At 38.2% G+C, this 16,213-nt stretch overlaps 2 protein-coding genes and 1 long non-coding RNA gene across 3 annotated transcripts; 1 reads left to right on the top strand and 2 right to left on the bottom strand.

Annotated features, from left to right (window-relative positions):
* Window positions 1-1,346: 1,346 nt before the first annotated feature.
* Window positions 1,347-1,871, bottom strand: LOC111791278. The gene is made up of 2 exons (XR_002814625.1): window positions 1,803-1,871; window positions 1,347-1,715 (listed from the first exon to the last, which is right to left on the bottom strand). It is a non-coding gene; the product is annotated as an uncharacterized LOC111791278 (long non-coding RNA).
* A 5,997-nt stretch (window positions 1,872-7,868) lies between these two features.
* LOC111791277 (uncharacterized protein At2g34160-like) lies at window positions 7,869-9,198 on the bottom strand. Its single transcript, XM_023672556.1, has 5 exons — window positions 8,771-9,198; window positions 8,625-8,673; window positions 8,452-8,514; window positions 8,293-8,357; window positions 7,869-8,210 (listed from the first exon to the last, which is right to left on the bottom strand). The coding sequence occupies exons 1-5, from the start codon at window positions 8,969-8,971 to the stop codon at window positions 8,139-8,141; spliced, it is 450 nt and encodes a 149-aa protein (XP_023528324.1). The 5' UTR covers window positions 8,972-9,198; the 3' UTR covers window positions 7,869-8,138.
* Window positions 9,199-11,796: 2,598 nt separating this feature from the next.
* On the top strand, window positions 11,797-15,901 carry LOC111791276. Its single transcript, XM_023672555.1, has 6 exons — window positions 11,797-12,359; window positions 12,624-12,783; window positions 13,631-13,807; window positions 13,912-13,995; window positions 14,873-14,954; window positions 15,064-15,901. The coding sequence occupies exons 1-6, from the start codon at window positions 11,974-11,976 to the stop codon at window positions 15,492-15,494; spliced, it is 1,320 nt and encodes a 439-aa protein (XP_023528323.1). The 5' UTR covers window positions 11,797-11,973; the 3' UTR covers window positions 15,495-15,901.
* The last annotated feature ends 312 nt before the right edge of the window (window positions 15,902-16,213 follow it).

Genomic DNA, 16,213 nt, shown 5'->3' with positions numbered 1-16,213 from the left:
GTTTGCTAGGAAAAAATTTCCACGCTCTTATAAATGATGTCTCGTTTTTCTCCTCAATTAATGTGGGATATCACTTAAGATTGTTGAATTCAAAAAAGAAAAAAACGAATTGGAAGTGAAATTGTGTGGCACAAGTTATTGAATCTAAATTCAATTCAACTATTTTGACAAATACAACCATTTCATGTTACATTTTCTTCCCCACATTCATACTATTGAGATAGATATCATGAAACCATGTGTGCGTGAATTGTCACGTTCGTGTTCGTGTTCATATGAACAAATCTAAACACACACATGAAAACAAGAATAATTAAAGCACATGGTGTTGTTGTTTTTGTGTTTTCAACCTCACTCCTCCCATTTTTCCATCTTTCATTTACGACTTTTGGCTAACCCTAATCCCCAAATTTACTTTTCTTTTGTGTTACGTGGGATAGAAGAAAACCAATGGTCTATATAAACCCACTCTTTCCCCCACAAAGATGATCACAAGAAGCTGAATCACAAAGCGCTAAGGATGTCTACAACGTGCAAAGGTACATGTTCATAATTATATTGTTAAGAACTATGTGAATAAGATTTAATATGGGTTTGTTTTTGCGATGGTTAAGGAAAGAGCTCATGGCCGGAGCTGGTGGGTAAGGATGGCAAAGAAGCAGAGAGGATTATCGAGAAGGAGAATCCTTTGGTGGATGCCATTATTGTGGATGAAGGATCAGTGGTGATTCAAGACTTTAGGTGCGACAGGGTTTGGGTTTGGGTGACTGTCAAAACAGGCATCGTCACCAGGACTCCTTTCATTGGTTAATACCCATTTTAATCATAATGTTGTGTGTTTCCAAATATATAAATCCCATCCATGTTTGTTCCTACAACATCGATATTTCAATAAGGTGATTCTATCTTTTTTTTTTTTTTTTTTTTTTTTTTTTTTTTTTTTTTTTTTTTTTTTTNACTCATCGTGTTTGTTGTAATAAAAATAGTGCGATTTTATTTTCCGTTTATGCATATCTATTTATTAATACTCGTGATTCCGTACGATTAGATGCATGGATTAAAGCGAATCGTGCCAAGGATGTCTATATTGTAAAGGCACACATAATCAATACACTTTTGTTAGGATACATATATTTTCAACTCCATGGACGGAAACTCTCAAATTTGACTTGAAATTCATCTTCAAAATGAATCTAATTGCACTTCATAGTTCACGTCCTTTACATCTTTTAGTCCGCCTAACATACCCATTTATCTTTGGAGAAATAACCCACTTGCTCAAAATCTGTCTTTTCAATTGTGTAACACGGCATCCACATAATTATGCTAATGCCCATTTAACAAAAAAATTAATCCATTTTTGCCATCTTTTAAGTAAACAAAAGATCCTTGAATCACACTGTGAATATGAACCATGCTTGATAAGATTTAGAATCACGTACTTGCATTACATATAATTTCACATCGATGGAAGAGAGATGGAGAGAAAGAGAGGTTGATGACATTGAAGGTAATTTATCAACCGATGATGGGAATTTTAGTAACGAAGCCATGTTTATTGACCCAAACCCAAACCCTATCACATCTATAATCAGCAGTCACCAAAGTGGTTCCTTCTTGAACAACCTTAGCATTTACCCAACCCACCTCTCTTTCAATCGTCTCCTCCGCCGCCTTTCCATGTTTTCCGACCAGCTCCGGCCACGACGTTTTACCTTAAGTTTTCCATCACAGACAAAAATATCACACTGTTATTGTGGAATAAAAATGAAACGACATTAAATAGTTGTATAGATAGTTACCATCACAGAGAGACATCCTTAATTATTTGCAGCTACCTTTGGTGAACTCTTTCTCAAGGCTTTTTATGCGGATTTTTGTTTAAAAAAGAGAGTTTTTATTATAATTCTAAAAATATGACTATTCCATTGAAATATAATGAATTGACCCACTAAATTTTAATTATTTCATTATTTAATGTTATAGGAGATATAGTAAAGAAAATAATATAATAAATATTGATGTGGCTGAATATGAATGGTAGCGATATGAAATCAAAGTCAAACTTTGATTCATTGATTAATGTTTTGGATTGATATTTTGTACCAACTAAATATTAATTAATCAATAGGATAAGTTCTTGATAAAATGTGAATAAAAATGACAAAGCAACTTTATCCATTATATTTTCTTTGATTAAAGTCAATAAATTACATCAAAGTCAAATAAATTAGAAGCCCAAGTAATCTCAAAACCACCACATATATATAAATCTAACATATATTTTCCTAATGTTTCTATAAATGTTTCAAGGGGAAATCTTGTAACGATAGGGTGTTTTTACCTAACTTTTTATTTATTGTCATTGGTATTTCAAAATATAAAATTTCCATGCATTGATTGAGTCAAGAAAACGAGTCCAAAGTTATAAAGATATTGGTTTACTTTTATGTTTTAAATTTTAAAATATATACACTCCCGGAGTTTATATTTTCAGCTTAAAATTAGTTTTAATTAGTTCTAATCTCCTAAGTTTGTTATAATTTAGTATCTTAATTAGTTAGAAAAAAGAGGTGTATCTCACCATCTACTCCCTCTCTCTGAGCTTCATGGTCCTTACTCCTCCGCGCTCCGTGGTCTTTGCTTAAGGGCACACTATTGTCCACCCCGGCACACTATTGTCCACTCCTTCGAGGACACACTGCCTTGTGTTCACCCCCTTCGGGCACACTATGGTCCTTACTTGAGGGCACACTGCCTTGTGTTCACCCCCTTCGGGGCTCAACTTTCTCATGAGCACTACCGCTAGCAAATATTGTCCTCACCCTCTTCAGGTGACCTTCTCACGGGCACTACCGCTAGCAAATATTGTCCTCGCCCCCTTCTGGGGCTCGATCTTCTCACGGGCACTACTGCTAGCAAATATTGTCCAATTTTTTCATTCGAGCTACTCCTCAAGATTTTTAAAACACACCTACTAGAAAGAGATTTACACACGCTTATAAATAATGTTTTAAATTTGTGCATTTGATTACACTCTTTCAAGACTAGTGAAGTAATTATGAAGTAATTATGGAGTAATTAAGCAGAGAAACATGACAGTAATAGAGAGCATCCTCAATGAGTTTGAGATTCATAGCTTGCTATAAAGGTATTAATCTACTTTGTTATTGTGAATGTTTGCTGAATCACCACACCTAAATGGGGGTGAGAGTTCTCTTATTTATAATCATTTTCAGGATACAGAAATATGGTAAATTACAAATAATATGGAAATAGTAATAAAAGGAAAGTATAATAAATGAATGCAATATATTTGCCTTTAATAAGAGGGCAAATATGGTAAAGGCAAATATCTAGTGAACGGTCAACTATCCTTAACACCCCCCCGCAAGCTGAGCGTCGGATTTGAACGAACGTAAAGCTTGGATCTGAAAAATTCAAAGAGAGGTCGAGAAATACTCTTTGTGAAGATGTCAGCAACTTGGAGATGAGAGGGTACATATTGTGTGTGAAGTTTGCCAGCGATAACAAGTTCTCGAAGAAAATGATAATCTAGTTCAACATGTTTGGCCCGCTTGTGAGAAACGGGATTAGAGCTCAAAAAAATAGCACTTTTGTTGTCACATAAGAGTAAGGGCTGCTGTGAAATAGGGACCTTGAGGTCATGCAAAAGATGCGTAACCCAAAGAAGTTCAGCAGCGGTTGTGGCAAGAGCACGATACTCAGATTCACAGCTGGAGCGTGAGACAGTAGGTTGCTTTTTGGCACTCCAAGAAACCAGATTGTTACCAAGATAAATAGAATAGCCGGATGTAGAACGACGAGTATCGGGACAACCAGCCCAGTCAGCATCCGAATAAGCGACTAGCGTACTAGGAACAGTGGATGGACGAAAGGTAAGACCAAAGTGGAGTGTTCCTTTGACATAGCGAAGAATACGTTTGACAGCAAGAAAGTGATCTGCAGTAGGGGCATGCAAGAATTGACTGACAGAATTGACAGCATAGGCAATATCTGGACGCGTAATAGTCAAGTACTGAAGGGCGCCAACAAGAGATCTGTAGAGAGTAGGATCAGAGAAAGGAGAACCATCAGCAGTCAGGTGTTGAGAAACAACCATGGGAGTGTGAACTGGTTTGCTATCGAGCAACTGAGCACGAGTAAGAATATCTCGAGCATATTTTAACTGACTAATAAAGAGACCATCAGGAGTGGGTGAAGCTTCAAGACCAAGAAAGTAACTGAGAGAACCCAAATCTTTGGTAGCAAACTCAGAATGAAGCTTGCGAGTAAAGCTGTCAATAAGAGATGAGTTGTTGCCGGTAACAATAATGTCATCAACATAAAGAAGCAAATAGATAATGTTAGATTGCTGATGAAAGACAAAAAGGGACGTGTCAGCGCGACTGCAAGAAAACCCAAGTGTGAGAAGAAATGAGCTAAAACGCTGAAACCAAGCACGAGGAGCTTGCTTTAAACCATAGAGGGCTTTCTTTAATAGACAAACATGAGTGGGAAATCGATGATCAATATACCCAGGAGGTTGTTCCATATGAACACGTTCAATAAGAGTTCCATTGAGAAAAGCATTCTTGACATCAAGTTGTCGAAGAGGCCATTTATTTGTGACTGCAATAGAAAGCACAACACGGACAGTGGTAGCTTTGACAACCGGACTAAAAGTGTCAGTGTAGTCAAGACCAGGAACCTGAGTATAACCTTTGGCAACAAGACGAGCCTTGAAACGCTCAACAGATCCATCAGGCAAATATTTAATACGAAACACCCATTTAGAGCCCACGATGTTGGTGTTGGCAGGGCGAGGAACCAAAGTCCAAGTATCATTTTGTTGTAATGCTCGAATTTCTTCATCCATGGCAGCCACCCAAGCAGGATTCTTAGCCGCAGATTTGAATCCTTTTGGCTCAGTGGATGCAAGAAGAGCAGAAAGAAGTCCAGATGAGCCCAAAATACCAAGATTTGCTGGATGACGAGTCTTGAATATACCAGCTTTGGCTCGTGTGATCATAGGATGAGTGCCCAAAGAAGAGAAATCAACAGGAGGTTCAATAGAGGTCGAATTAGAAGTCGAGGGTGGCAAAGTGGAACCTGCAAGAGAAGTATCAACCTGCACAGACTCATCTACAAGGTCAGAACAAATATCACATGGGGATGAACTGGATCGAGGAGTTTGCGGTGATGAAGTGGTAGGGGGGGATGAATCAATATGATGAAAATGTGGTTCTAAGAAATTTGAAATAGGAATAGAGGAAAGAGGTTGGGTCTGGGAGCTAGGGATAGCAGGAAAGTGGGTTTCATCAAATTGAGCATGACAGGTGATATATAGCTTAGTGGTGGCCGGATCAAGACAGCGGAACCCTTTATGAGCAGGACTATAACCCAAAAAAATACAAGGAATGCTGCGGGGAGAAAGCTTGTTAGGCATATAATCACGCAAATAAGGATAAACACGACAACCAAAGGGATGAAAATTGTCATAATGTGGAGTGTAGCCATAAAGGAGTTCAAAGGGTGACTTACCTCCAAGAAGTGGAGTAGGCAACCGGTTGATAATATAAGCTGCAGTGCTGAAGGCGTCAACCCAAAAACGAGAAGAAAGATGAGAGTGAAAGAGAAGGGCCAAGCCAGTCTCAGTCACATGACGATGTTTTCTCTCAGCACGACCATTTTGAGCAGGTGTATATGGACAAGAGAGTTGATGGTGGATGCCAGAATTACGTAAATGAGTTTTGAAACAAGTACTAGTAAATTCGGTACCACCATCGCTTTGAAATACCTTGATACGAGAAGAATATTGATTTTCCACAAATTTTTGAAATTGAAGAAAAATATCAAAAAAATCAGATTTAAATTTTAAAGGGTAAAACCAAGTGAATCGAGAATAATCATCAATAAAAATAACATAATAAAGGAAACCCGAATTTGATTTGACGGGAGAAGGACCCCAAAGATCACAATGAATAAGATCTAACACATGAGACGACCTACGTTCATTGCGGGAATAAGGCAATCGATGACTTTTCGCAAGCTGACAAGTATTACATAATGATGGAGAAGGCAATAAAGACGTAAGAGAAAGATGACCTTTTCTATTTAAAAAAGAAATAACAGAATGATTCACATGACCTAGACGAGCATGCCATAAATCATATGAAGCACGTAAAGATTTGTTTCTAAGGGCTGAAATAAAAGCAGAGTTGCCGCGCTCCAGCACATATAGCCCTCCATCTCTTTTACCGGTTGCCACCACCCTTCCTGTTTGACGATTCTGGATAGTAATAAGATTATTAGTAAATGTAACGGAGAGAGGAAAATCAGACGTTAATTTACTTATGGAAAGAAGATTTTTAGTGAGGTGAGGGACAACCAAGACATCTAACAAGTGAATATTTGGAACAGGAGAAAGAGTACCGGTGTGGGTAATGGGTAGGGATGCACCGTTTCCTACAATCACAGAGTCCTTACCCGTGTAATTTTTAGACTGATCCAAAATAGATGGGTCGGCAGTCATATGGGCCGAAGCTCCAGTGTCCAGAAACCAATCAGCAGTATCGGGTCCAGCAATAGAACATGACGTGTTAAAGGCTTCAGCAAGGTGAGCATGAGAAGAATCAGGTCGAACATACCGTTGGTTGCAGCGGTCAGCATAATGGCCCTCTTTGCGGCATATTTGGCAGTGAGGTGGTCGACGACCTTGACTTGAGTGGGTTCGTCCTCGATTAAAAGAGTTGTTTTTGTGAGAATAAGAACGACCTCGCTGGTTGGTAAAGGAAGCAGGGTGGCTTCCATGGGTGCGACCACGATTAGTGACTGTGAATGCTGTAGGAGTGGAGTTAGAGGACTCAAGGGAGAGCTGAAACAACTCAAAACTTTCAGCTTTAGAGACTAAATCTGCAAAACAGGGGATAGAGGTGAGAGCCATCTGAGCAGTAGAAAAAGCTGAAAATTCGGTGCCGAGTCCACGAAGGAACCAGTGCACTTTATCAATGTCCTCGACCGGTCTGCCGATGGCATGAAGTTGGTCACAAATTTTTTTGAAGGCACGGGCATACTCAGCAACAGGTTTGGTGCCACGTTTCATCAACTGCAAGTCATCCTTGAGTCTCAGTTCACGAGCTTTCGACTGATGGCTGAACGTAGTTTCCAACGCAAGCCAAACATCACGTGCAGTAGAGAGACCAACGACAACAGCCATGGCTTCCTCAGTGAGAGAGGAGAGCAGGAGACAGAGAAGTCGTTGATCGGCTGCTCTCCATGCCAAATATTTGGGGTTGAGTGTTGAAGAGGTTTCTGGTTCAAAGCGAGGTGGTGGAACCATAGTTCCATCGACATAGCCCAGCATGTCTTGACTCTCAAGGAGAGGGAGAAGTTGGCTTTTCCAAAGAAGATAATTGGAGGAAGAAAGTTTGATGGTGATCATATGGATTAGAGTATTGAAAGGAAGAAGATGATAAGAAGATTCGGAAGCCATAGAGAAGAAAGGATCAGGTTGTTAAACCGAAAGGGCTCTGATACCATGTGAATGTTTGCTGAATCACCACACCTAAATGGGGGTGAGAGTTCTCTTATTTATAATCATTTTCAGGATACAGAAATATGGTAAATTACAAATAATATGGAAATAGTAATAAAAGGAAAGTATAATAAATGAATGCAATATATTTGCCTTTAATAAGAGGGCAAATATGGTAAAGGCAAATATCTAGTGAACGGTCAACTATCCTTAACAGTTATCCTCTGGTCAATAGCTGAAGTTCAAAATTATGTGCTGAATTTGCATATAGACGCCTGGTGGATGACTTCAGAATTAGATGATTAGTGTGTGCGTTAGCGCAAGAGAAAGAGACAATGAATCAGTCTGTTCATTCAATTTTATATGCAATTAGAATTTGGTAGTTGAAGAATTACAAAGAAAGCTGCTCTACATCCAATCTTTAACAATGGACTCTTCTCCTTCAGTTCTGTTAGGATTGAATCTACTTCGACCAAAAGCTCTGCCATTCACTCGCCTATTCGCTACCAAATCTCCCATCTCCTGTAGAAACTCTGGACAAAGTAGGCTAAACAAGAAGAAAAGCCACATCCGAGATCATACTACACTAACAAAACTCATATCAGGAATCTTCACTTGTTGTAGCAGTCGAAATTTTCTTCATCTTTTCTGCATTTATCAGGGCAATCTCAATCTAGCAAACAAGATGAAGAAGAACAACACATCATTACAACATCCAAAACTTGGACAATATATTTGCATTAGTAAGCAGTAACCTTAGGTTTCATAACCAGCCTATCATTTTCCCCATTCTTCAAGCTTACAGAAGATATCGTCAAATCTGCAGAAATTTCCAAATTATAGAATCGTGTTTAAAGACAGCAGTGTTCCCAAACACAAATTAAATCGCCTATGTATTCGATAAATTTTCCTACACTTTTGAAATGCTAATCCATTCTTCTTCAGAATCTCGGCGATCGTCACTACAGTAGGTATAGCTGTATTATGAAATATGAATCAATGAATGAACGAAAGGAACTCAATCCAGTTATCCACATCGATCTGTTAACAAAATATGAAAAAGAAATGGATTCAAGAAAACTTGTACCCATTCCTAGGGCAGAGAGCTCTACTTCGTTGTACTGCTTAATGTACCTCTGCAAACGTCGAATCAATCACGGTTTTGATTTTCTAATAAAGAAATTGATTCAACAGAAAGGCACAGTGGATCTTGAGGAAGCAAGAAATGAATACCTTAGAAAGATTGTAGTAGTAGAAGAACGGCTTCTTGACATTCGAAACCTGGATTTGGTTCCTCTTCTTCTTGATCTCGGTCAAAACAGCGATCTCCTTAACCTCACCATCTGGAGCAACGACCAGGAGCTTTTCCTCCTCATTACGGATTTCATTCTTGAGCTCAGAGATGGCTTCTGAGACGACCATGCCGGACTCCATTATCGCTAAAAGAGTACTGTGCAGAAGGAAGGAAAAGATTCTACTACTAATTCTGAACTTCGGTAAAATCGAATCCAACTGCGGGAGTAATTTATAATCGGAAATTGGAGAATCCCTGTTTGTTTCGACGGAGGCGTTTGGGCGGTTAAGATATCAACGGTTTCGTTTTAGCAGCCGTATACTGGCAGTTACAGCATTTTCCGGTGACTGGTCCGCCCCCGAAGATATTAAGCCTATGGAAATTTTGAGGAATAAAATAATTTTGAAAAATATAGTTTAGATATTGCATTTTTTAATTGAATTAATTACCTTATTCATTAAGTTATTTTCGGTCAAAATATCTATTTATTATTTTAATTTTTAATATTTCTATCTATTTTTGTAAAATTCAGCCTTGACCAATTAATAAAATTATATATATATATATATATAATTTTTTAAATTTCAATTTTACTTTTAATGGATTAATATCATACACAAGCTTAAAGCTCACAGGTCACTCTCACCTTTACATTAGCTTTGTGACAAGTGATTATTTCTTTAGAATTTTGAAATTTTTATTTTCTTTTTCCATTCCTCTATTCCATCTATGGAAAAGTTAACGAGCGCCTATAAAAAAAAATTATTAGGCTCCATATTAAAAATTTTAAAATATATTAGACTCGTCATAATAATAAAATAAATAAAAGTATATTATAATATTTTAAATATATATTAGACTTATGAGGTAAAGATTTCTATCACCTTTTACCACTAAATCTCCACATTTGAAATTTACTATTCTTATTGTTTTATGTAGATAAGATATTAAAAATTTTAGAAATTAATAAATTTTGTAGGGTAATTATAAACTATATAGCAAGTATATCGAGATACTTTTAACATTAGAAATGATATGAGATTCTAGTCTACACAAATTGCAAATGAAAAGAGAGGGAGTAGGGCCATTGATGTTTGTTTATGCTTTGTTTGGATAGGATTTTTCTTTTTCCATGATTACGTTACGCTTCATGATGAGAACTCTTTTGAAGTAAAAAGAAAAAGGGATTTCCATAAGAGCGTAAAGTATCTCGTTGTTGAGATTTGTTCTTCCACTTTGATAACCCATTTAAATACAAGGCCCCATCACAAAATTCCTCCAAATCTCTCTCGTCTCTGGTGTCGATATTGTTGAGGGAAATGCTGTCTGGTTCGAGACCGTTTGCCAATTGTCATCTCCCACCGTGGGAGCAATCTCGGACCAGGCTTCATTCCCCCCAACTCCAAGTTAAACGAAACAAAATCGTTGATTATCGGGTGGTAATGTTCTCTTCTCTGGTATACAATGTGTAAAGGCATTTGGTTATCTTTGCCTTCAAGTTGCAGAAACTCCCAGCAGGATGAAGTTTGGTGCAAGCCAATGGGTGTTAGGAGAAGAAAGTTTGAGGACCCTTTTTCACTTTATGTTGTTGCATGAGAAGACTGTGATGATACCCATTTTGGTTGGTTTCTTGGTCACTCCCCACTTTCTTAAACACGGTGTGGGTCAGATATTGGGGCTTCAAAACCCTCCATTTCTTCTGTGGTTCTCTTTTGGGTGCCTTCATAATCACTACCCTTTTGGTTTAATTTTATGAGTTTGGCATGTAGCTTCATGATACACATTCTTCAATAGAAGTCACACACAATACATCTAGTGGTCCTAAAACACCCTTCTCTACTACCATCTTAACAAACTTCTATCTTAAGATTACTCATGTTTCTCTTGCTTAAAGACAAAAGTTTTTTTTTTTTTTTTTTTTTTTTTTTCATACAGTGGGCAACGAGGGATTGAAACCCGACACCTTAATTCATTAGTCATGTCGTACTTATCCTAGTTCCGGCTAGAAATTAGGAACTTCAACAATTGTATGATATTGTTCATCTTGAACATAAATGGAAGATATATTCGTTTATTTATAAACCTACGATCCACTTCTTAATTGATCAATGTGTATTACTCTCCCAACCATTCTCAATAGTTTCAAAGTACTATCTTCATTGATTCCTCGAAAATTATTTGGTAAGGCAGTTATTCTCTCGAAGATAATATTGATATCGCTTTTCGTTAATAAGAAAAAAAAAAAAAAAAAACTAAATGCCCACATGGGTTCTCAATATATGTTCGAGAACACTTACCTTTTTTCTTTTTTTGCCATGATTTGACCCCTTGAAAAGCTTAGAAAAGATTTTTTTAAAAAAAAGAAAGGAGAAAGAAAGATTGGGATTTATTAGGCATCACAATCCAAAATAAATAAATAAATAAATAATAATAATAATAATAATATATATATATATATATATATATATATATATATATATTCTTTTGTATGTGAAATTTGCCATTTAAAAGGTTCATAAGGGGAGAGAACTTGTCATTTCATAATTTTTTTCAATTTTACCCTACAAATAAAATAATTTATTAATTCTATACAAAATTAAAATGTTAGGAATTTATTAAATATAAAATAAACGTATTAATTTAATAAGGAAAAAAAAAANTAGAGAAAGTTCCGTACTACACAAAAGTGCAAAACCACTGGACCTTGGGCCCGAGGAGGCCCAAGAAGTTAAATATCTACCACACGTGTGAAAACTATCTCAACCCGAGCTTGTTCCTTTTCAAAACCCATCACGCGCCACCGGTAAGCGTATTCATCACACGTCCAATCAACGATTCCGATTACCTCCGATCGTTTCGTCCACGCGCCAGACTTCCTGTACAAACAGCTAATCGAAGTTTCAAATCTATCAACGGTTGTGATATTGCCACGTCAGACAAATTTCCGAGCTGACACCCCCTTTCTCTCTCTTCCGTCTCTGTATCGAATTCCCTCGGGAATCTGTCTCGCGGGAGGGGCAGACCCTGGTGGAATTCGATTACTGAGAGAGAATCAGAGAACACAAAGCGCAGAACTCATTCTTAATTTTGGATGTAGTTCCATTCCAATTGTTGTGGAAATCGTCACATTTTCTTGGCTGAGATGGAGGAGACATTCTTCGATATTGTGGAGTTTCTCAAGAAGCCCTCAATTGCCGAAACATTCGTCGACATTTTGCTTTGTGCAGTTCCGATCTGGCTCGCTGTTATGATCGGCCTCGTCATCGGCTGGTCCTGGCGCCCTCGCTGGACTGGATTGGTTTTTCTGGGCTTTCGGAGCAAGTTTAGATTAATGTGGACTGCTCCTCCCGGATTTGGAGCTCGGCGGCTTTGGTTGGCCTTCACGGCTCTATCTGTCTTCTCAGTCTGCCGTACTCTTTGGTCCGATTTTAAGGGGAAGAGGAAAGTACCGCCGGTGCAGTCGGTCCCGGTTTCTCCGGCGGCATCCACGTTGAAGCACTCGGCAGAAGGGAGCGGCGATGCAATTACGTGAGTATGAAATTTACTTGGTTGTATATAAATACTTGTGGCTTGACACTTAGGTATCAATCTTCGATTTCTATGTGTAACTGATGGTACCAATATTTGAATTCTGTAACTGATGGTATTTGGGCTAGTTCACTGGTTTAATATGAATGGGTTCGTTGGAAAATCTTTAATTCATCCTTTTGCCGAAAACAAGTTGTAATTATGTTAGAGATGCCACTGGATAAAGCCGTTTCTCATGAAAAAATTTATTGTCCATTGCTCCAGAAATAAAGAGGAGGGAAAAGAGCAGGATATTGTTACAGAGAATGATTTAGATCACCTATTGCAACTTCTTGAAGGAAGGAATGGAGAGGCAGAGTGGCAAACTATGATGCAAAGGTCGACCCCAAACTTCGCATATGAAGCTTGGCGCCTTGAGCCTGAGGTATCAGACTTTGAGGATGTTAGCCTGTATTATTACCTCTCTTTCGCATTATTTCAAATTTATGGTGCTCTTTTCTTTTTATTTTTGCTACACTTGGATTAGTCTTTTGTCATTTTTCCAAGTTCTTCACTTTGAGAATCCCTATACCCAAGGGAGCTAACAAAAAGAACTCCTGTTGGTGCACCTCGAAATATAGGGAATCACAGAATTTCAAAATTGTATGCCAATTGGAGGTTACAATATTTACTTAATGAAGAGTCTTTCTGTCTCTTTTATTTCTCTACAACCCCCCCACCCAAAGTCCTGCTGGGATAGCATCTTGTGAAATATTCTTCACTTGTTTTTTAAATCCGATGATGATTTTAACCCAAAGTTATGCTTGTGAACCCAAAGTCAAGAAGAGGTGGTTTTCGTACACCAGTTAAGGGCAGCTGCATTCTGGGAAATTTTCACTTAATCATTTGTGTTCAGTTTTTCCGAAGCTATGGTCCAAAACGCAAACCTAAACGCTCTTTGAGCCCTGTTTTCGAAATCACAAATTTGACTCTGAAATCTGTATGGTACAGAAGTTTGAACTATTACCGTGGGTCCTGTCTGCCTTTCGTTTGCACATATTACATATAGCACTGAACTATTGTCTATGGGGAATACGTATCTGTGTCAAATAGTTGTTGTTAGCTTTGTGTTGTGCAAGCAAAGGAATTCATAAGCTATCATGCATTTGTGCGTTTAGGATATTTTTCCATGAAATGCATCCTCCTCTTTTCCTCACTTTAGCATCAATTTTGCATTTCTATTGTTTTAGATGTATATCAAGTTTCAACATCTTTATTTTTCCCCTCACCAGAACCGACCAACTGTTTATCGTAGTAGAACTGTCTTTGAGGATGCAACCCCGGAGATGGTTAGAGACTTTTTCTGGGACGATGAATTTCGTATTAAATGGGATCCCATGCTTGCATATTTCAAGATATTGGATGAATGCCCTCATACAGGGACCATGATTGTTCACTGGATTAAGAAGGTTTGTTGGACTAGGGAATGCCAGAATATATTTATTGTATTATACCATTAACTATTTTAGAATTTATGAGGGTTAATGCCTCTTTGTATATTCCTTTTCTGCAGTTCCCCTTTTTCTGCAGCGATAGAGAATACGTTATGGGTCGAAGAATATGGGAGACTGCAAAGACTTACTATTGTGTTACAAAGGTAGATATTACACCTTGTTCAATGAATTTTCTCCTGCTACTCCATGTTGCTTGCTATACTTTCTTTATTTGCTTTAGCCAACCTCTGTTGCATATTTCAATTATAGTTTAGATAGGTTCTATTATTTATGCGCTATCATGCAGTTTGGCATGGTTGTATACCTGGACTGCCATAGTCTGAACTTTGGAATATCCTTTGGATGGTAAGTAGATACTATGGGAAACATGTGTTATCAGAGGAAAGGAACATATCAAAGGCATTAATAGTAATTAGCAATCGGTTTTAATTTCTCAAGTTCAGCCTTTATCTAGATTACCAGATGTAATCACAATTGGTTGTATGTCTGGTCAAACCCGTTTTAGACTTTAACAGCCCAAGCCCACCGCTAGCAGTATTGTCCTCTTTGGGTTTTCCCTTCCAAGCTTCCCCTCAAGGTTTTTAAAACGCGTTTGTTAGGAAGAGGTTTCCACACTCTTATAAAGAATGTTTCGTTCTTCTCCCCAACCGATGTGGGATCTCATAATCCACCCCTCTTCAAGGCCCAACGTCCTCACTAGCACTCATTTCTCTCTCCAATCAATGTGGGATCTCACAATTCATCCCCTTTGGGGCCCAGCGTCCTCGCTGACCCTCGTTCCTCTCTCCAATCGATGTGGGATCTCACATAGACCGAAAAGTTTGCATGACATGTAATAAATAGTAGAGAATACCAAATGTGATCTTTCAAAGTAAAATTTGATGGTAAGATCATCTCTGATATTTAAGCATGTCTTGCTGACTTGCATAATTGAAATATGGTTATATGCTCCCTGTCCATTTTGACCATTTCTCGTGTTTTGATGTGGCTAAGTTGAAATATGAAACCTTGCTTCTGCAGAGCGTACAATATCCAAGCTTACCCAGACGTGACAAACCCAGGCGTGTGGACCCTTATTTTTCAAGTTGGATCATCAGGGCAGGTGAGGATTAAGAAGATGTTTCTCTTCCATTTTCTGAGAATTATAGGATTTCATATGAAAAAATGCTTTGATCAATATCCTAACTTGTTGAATTTGGAAATGAATGCAGTGGAATCTCGTAAAGGAGATGGATTACGGTCTGCTTGTGAGGTTATCCTAGTGCATTATGAAGATATGGGAATCCCCAAGGATGTGGCTAAGTTGGGAGTCCGTCATGGAATGTGGGGAACTGTCAAGAAGTTGCACTCTGGTTTCAGAGCATACCAGAACGCTAGGAAATCAGATATTTCTGTTTCCAGAAGTGCACTGATGGCTAGGATCACCACAAAGACTTCTTTTGACAGAAACACGGATTCCTCAGAGCCAGAATCTGATGAAGTACGAACTCAAGTGATGAGGAGAAAGCATCAAAATGATTCTGGCATAGATTGGAAGTGGATAGTCATTGGTGGGACAGTGGCTGTAGTCTGTGGATTTCGAACTGGTGCAATTGGGAAGGCCTTGTTACTTGGGGCAGGACAGAGAATGGCTCGAAGGTGAGAATTATCTAAATTAGGCGCAGGCGCTGTATTACTATACATTTTGAAGCTCGAGAAGTTTCTTATATTAGGCCGACACATCCACCGTTATTGAGATGAACACAAGACCATTTTTACTGAATGGCCCTGATAGAGTGAATCTGTCCCATGTACAACTGCCATATATCTGACCTCCTAGCTTTTATGTCTCTTTTGCTTAAATGACTTATTATGTGCATTTATAATGGAACTCGGTTGAGACTTGAATAAATCTTTACAGTTAATCAGTAGGGGTGAGAAACAGCATTGGACCAAAAACCAACTCGACCAACCAATGACCAAACCCACCTGATTTAGGATTGTGGATTTGTAAACTAATGGGAGGATTTCGTTGATGTGTTAATATTATGCAGAATAAAGTTTGTTGAACGCCCCGTTCATTTGTTCATTTGGTTGTTTATGTACGACTTTTAGCAGGCCTGTGGGATGTGGATGAGAAGAGTTGCTTTATTCCTGGGCTCGTTTTTTTGGGACTGTTTTATTATCAGTTTTGGCCCAATATAACAGAATTCCGGCTCATAATTTCCTGAAGGTACTGACAAGAAAGCGAGTAGGAAAGAACAAATATTCTGGCAGACACTTTGACAAGGCAGCGAACAAACGTAGTACTCATTTGTCTGATTGGATCAGGACGGCTCAATCAATATGGTATGGTTTTGCTTCAATCATTATGAACTGAAA

This window comes from Cucurbita pepo, chromosome LG03 (assembly GCF_002806865.2).
Source record: "Cucurbita pepo subsp. pepo cultivar mu-cu-16 chromosome LG03, ASM280686v2, whole genome shotgun sequence".
Classification (NCBI taxonomy): domain Eukaryota; kingdom Viridiplantae; phylum Streptophyta; class Magnoliopsida; order Cucurbitales; family Cucurbitaceae; genus Cucurbita; species Cucurbita pepo.
This window is presented reverse-complemented; position numbering and strand designations above follow the sequence as displayed.